The following is a 5,000-nucleotide window of genomic DNA, read 5'->3' on the forward strand; positions in this document are numbered from 1 at the left end:
CATTTGCCTGGTATGTGAAACATCAGGGGTGTGTGTGTGTGTCTGTGTGTGTGCGTGTGCATGTGTGTGTGCGTGTGTGTGTCTGTGTGTGTCTGTGTGTATTTCTCCCAGTGGTTCTGTAGATGTGTTTAGAGCAAACTGCAGAGACTTTTTCAAATAAGTGACTGACATGTGTTTACTTCTCCCTGTGATAAGTCAGATAGTCCATGGTTCCTCCCAGACAACTCTCTCTCTGTCTGTCTGTCTGTCTGTCTCTCTGTCTCTCATTTACACACACACACACACCCTCTCCATCGATATATCTGTGAAATTCAGCTGGAGTCTGTCAGATGTTGTCAGTTTGAATGGAATGGTGAAATCAGACTATTTCAACAGGTCTGGTGTGGGACATAGGTCTATATATTTTGTTTCAAATCATTTATACAATGACTTGTGATTTTTTTGCAAATGCGGGATGATACTTAATGATTTGAATGATATTTTGAAACAGAACATTTCTTCCTTTTTCTGCCACATTGAGTTTTCAAATTTTTTTTAAAGAAATCTTTCACTTGATTAAGGGATGCTGATTTTTATTTTTAAGATGGTTACTCTGGTTTAATTTCTATAACAGTGAGAAATGTTGTTTGAAAATGGTATTGTTTGAGTTTTATATTCACATAGTAGCAATTTCATCTTCTTTCTGTTCAGTGTTGAAACATATGATGAACAATTATGATTACATGACTGTGAAGTTAATACTGAATTTCTAAATTATTCATAAATATTTTTAACTCAGCAACTTAAAAAAAAAAGAAAAAAAACAACTATTTAAATAAAATCATGGTAACTAGTAGGTTATTAACTGACTAATCTCCTAAAAGCATTCCAGTTAAACGAAGCTCGTTGAGTTTTCTCGTAACACGAAGCTTAATCTAACCTGATTAAACCTGTTGACAATGTTGCCCTTTCTCTAACCGACCTTTAACCTTTGACCTTCCAGATTTTAACCTGTTGAATTTGTTTCTCCAAATTCTTTAAAGGGAACTTTGATAATGAACGCCTGGCTATTGCTAGACAAAGAATCCCCTACCGTCTCGGTCGTGTAGTCGACGAATGGCTACTCGACAAAGGTAATTCCAAAAAATCCCTTAACACGTCTCTTAATGACTCTAACCCCTTAACCGAGTAAATTCACATCTCTGACAGAGGTGCAGAACCAAAGAGGAACGCCTGAGCCTCTTCACAAATGAAAATAAAAATACGAGTCTTGTCCCTCACCGATCACTAAAGCTCAGCTTTTGTTTCCGACCGTACGGTCATTACACACAGGACTGTACGGGTTCAAATTCAGAATGTCCCAAAACGTACGGTTTTCTCCTCTCAGAACGTCATCATTTCAACATCACCTCATTTCTCTCCTGATCCTCCGACTGTGAATTCCTCAGTAGAACATTGAAGAGTAACGGTCCAGCCAATGTCTCCTCTCTCACTGTGTTCAGTTATATTTTATGTCCCTTATTCTGAGAACTTGGCCTAAAGACTCGAAAGAGCCCTTCTGGTTCCAGGGGAAAGGCCAGTCGAATGCGAGAGCGATAAAACTGTCCAGTTTTTGTCTGAGGTGAACTTTTTCAAAGTCTTGGCTTGTCCTCGCATGGCACTGCACCTCTTCAGAGTGTTAACCCTATCAATAACCCCAGCATAACCTCCCTGTAACGTCCCGACAGCGTGCAGCTCACAGACTCACTCACATTGGGTTTCCTCTGCAGTTCTCAGATGTCTTTTGTTGACTGCTGTGAATTTCCCTACATTTTGGTATTTAACCTTCCACGCTCCTCTGCAACAAACAAAAAAAGAAGAAAAAAAAAGAAAAATAAGAAAAGAAAAAAGAAAAAGAAAGAAAAAAGACCAAAATTCACAACAGCTCAAACTCTTTAAAGTTTTAAGAGGAACATACAAGTCTTTAAAAGTTAAAGGGACTGTAAGATCTGCAGTTTTGGCTTTTCACTTCTGACTGTAATTATGTTAATGATAAAACAAATGATTTCCTGACCAAGGTTACAATTGTTTAACCCTTTGAGTGCTGAATGTCCCAACCTCCTGCCCTGACCTTACCTTTTGTTTGTGAAGCTGAAGGTGGTTGATTTCTACAGCTATTTATGCATACATATATTTATAAAAAACTTACTTTCCACGACCAACTTCCTCCTTTCCAATCCCCTTCCCCTCATTCAAAACATCCCTCTGGCAAATAAGCCAGCCACACGAGGCGAGACACAGCAGTTTCACTTGGAGGACAAAAAATAAATAAATAAATGCCAGTTAGCCGTTAGCACGGTCGCATTGTTTGGTCGCTAAAATTGAGATTGCTTAAGAGTAAAAGGATCAGAGCTGGTTATAGTTAAGGTTTAGCATAACACCCCCCCCCCCAAATGTCCTGAATTATACAGACATTTATTCTGTTTGTGGGGGTAATTACGGCTGCAGTGTAAACAGGCAATCCATTTTTAAAGCGATCTGATTTTGCTTTGGGCAATCTCAAGACTTTGAAATGGCATTTAAAGCAAGAACTCATGCAAGCAAATTAAAAATAGATTAATCTGTCACAAATGGTAAATTAAGTATAAGTTTATCACAAACAAGATAAACGCTCCACTGACAAGTTTATTTCATCGAAAGGAAATTAGCAAATTAGCTTCCCACTGCACTATTTATCAGCTTTCTTTGAAAACCGAAAATCGTTTCCATATTATTTCCAGAGGCGCCGAAGCAATTGCTAAACTTATATAAATTGTACATTTTTAATACAATGTAATTGTTTCTCTTTGATCTTCCCATGTTAAAATATTAATTTGGGAAATATTGGAACCTCCAGCCGCAGCAGGAAGTGTTGCAATGAAAGAGAAACAGTAGTTTTTTTCCAAACTCGTAGACATATTTTGATGTAGACGTATTTTTTTTAAATCTACGTATATTTTTGTTGCTGAAAAAAGAACCTCTACATGTGTTACTCTTTAAAAAATAATATTTATATGATGTAATCCGAAATAGAGAGGGAGAGAGAGAGAAAGAAGGGATGACTGAGAAAGGGAGGAGGGGAGGAAGAGATAAAGGGAAACTGATGAAGAAGAGAAAAGAGACAGCTCAAAGGGATTTCTCAGCTCAAAGGGTTAAAGCAACAACTCAGCCGCATGCTAACGCTCTATCTCTTAACCAATCAGAGAGGACGAGTCCATGTCAGCCGGATGCTAATACTCTATCTCTAAACGAATCAGAGAGGATGAGTCTGTATCAGTCGTATGCTTATGTTCTGTCTCTTAACCAATCAGAGAGGACGAGTCCGTATCAGCCGTATGTTAATGTTCTATCTCTTAAGCAATCAGAGAGGACCAGTATGTATCAGCCGTATGCTAATGCTCCATCTCTTCACCAATCAGAGAGGGACAACCTGAATTAACCAGAACTGAACCACCTCACAGCAAATCAAACTCAACTCCTCCTAACCACTGAGGGCTGCCACTCCCGTTCCCCTCAAAAGACAGGGATAACTAGGTTTTCACACTTACTCCCGACTGGACTCACTCAGATTTGAACTGCAAACATTGTGCCCTCAGTTTTAAAGCGTTTTCTAAACTTGCATAACCTTTGAGAGAAATTGAGCTAAAGACTCTACATTTCTCCCGTCTCAGGTCAAGGCAGATACAGTGTAGCGATTACTGAGCGGAAAAAAAAACACCTCTCAGCTCTAAACAGTTAGCAGCGTCAAACAGATAACTAAGCTGTAACCATGACTACCCGGGCCCCTCCCACCTTCTCTGTCCCTTACCCAATGGAAACTCAGAGGGTTAAAAACAACCAGTTATATACTGAAATCCAAATTTTCTTTCTTATCTGCTCTAATCTGTCTTATGAATTTGCCTTATTGGATAACTAAACATCCTTAATACTTTGTTTTGGGTTTTTTTTGTGGAGAAAAAGAACCTTGCTATTGAATGAACAAGGTCCCTTTAACATTTAACTGTCTATGTTTATAACAGAAAACACAGACACACTGATATTACATGATGTGTACACCAGTAACACACCAATGTCTTAATGTTACAAATGTTATGAATTTGTTGCGGTGGTGTGTGTGTGTGTGTGTGTGTGTGTGCACTGGGTGCGTGGTGTTGTGTTGATTTTTGTTTTCATAATTTTGTCTGACTGAAGCTCGTCAAAATATGATAAAAACTGTCTGGTTTATTTTGCTGGTGGCTATACTGACATGATTTTCATCATACAGATTAAAAACATTGTCAGCAATATAATGAAGCAGATTTCAGTTACGGTTGGTTTGTTCTTTACAAGTCAACACTAAAAACCAGAAACCCCATGGTTCTTAGCTTGACAAAATGTACCAGACTGTATGTGTATGACTGGACTGGACTGGTCCCCCCACACAACTGACATGTCTCTGGGTGGCCATACAAAGACAGCTCTGTTTTTTTGTTTTTGTTGCTGTTTTTTTTTTAAAAGAAGAACTAGAAAGAGAGACAGAAAACAGTGATCGAGGTTCTTATCACCTATAATTGACTCAGGTAGGCTGCGGGTAAAGTTTCAGATCTATATAAGCAGTTAACGTCAGGTTTCATTTAAATGATTAAGGAACGCTGTCAGGATCATTTCACACGGTCAAGGGGCAGGCTTTAGGACTAGCATTTCAGCATTCAGCTCTCATGCCCCATTTCACACACACACACACACACACACACACACCACACACAAACACACACACACACACACACACACACACACTCACAGGCTTTGAGTTAGATCAGACAGAACGTTCCGGACTCCCCTCAGAGCCGCGGTAATAAATTCAAAATGGCAGCAGTTCTAGCGGTTTGATGGAGGGGAACGCCGCGAGTCCCCCAAACTTCTCAACAGCTCAATCCAGCCAGGCTCACTCAGACGCGTCCTCTTTTCTTCGCTCTCATCCATCACCCCAAATCCCTCCTTCTTTCTCTTCTTCCCTCTTCTTT

General features: G+C 39.4%; 1 protein-coding gene across 5 annotated transcripts in view; it reads left to right on the forward strand.

The window, feature by feature from the left end:
• Nucleotides 1-5,000, forward strand: part of nrxn2b (neurexin 2b) — a 543,549-nt gene that overhangs the window by 508,929 nt on the left and 29,620 nt on the right. For all 5 annotated transcript variants that reach the window (XM_030779476.1, XM_030779479.1, XM_030779477.1 and 2 more), the window contains one exon: nt 1,023-1,112. In XM_030779476.1, coding sequence (XP_030635336.1) covers nt 1,023-1,112 — 90 coding nt within the window. The remainder of the gene's footprint in view (nt 1-1,022; nt 1,113-5,000) is intronic.

The sequence above is a fragment of the Chanos chanos genome, chromosome 7, assembly GCF_902362185.1.
Source record: "Chanos chanos chromosome 7, fChaCha1.1, whole genome shotgun sequence".
NCBI classification, from domain to species: Eukaryota; Metazoa; Chordata; class Actinopteri; order Gonorynchiformes; family Chanidae; genus Chanos; species Chanos chanos.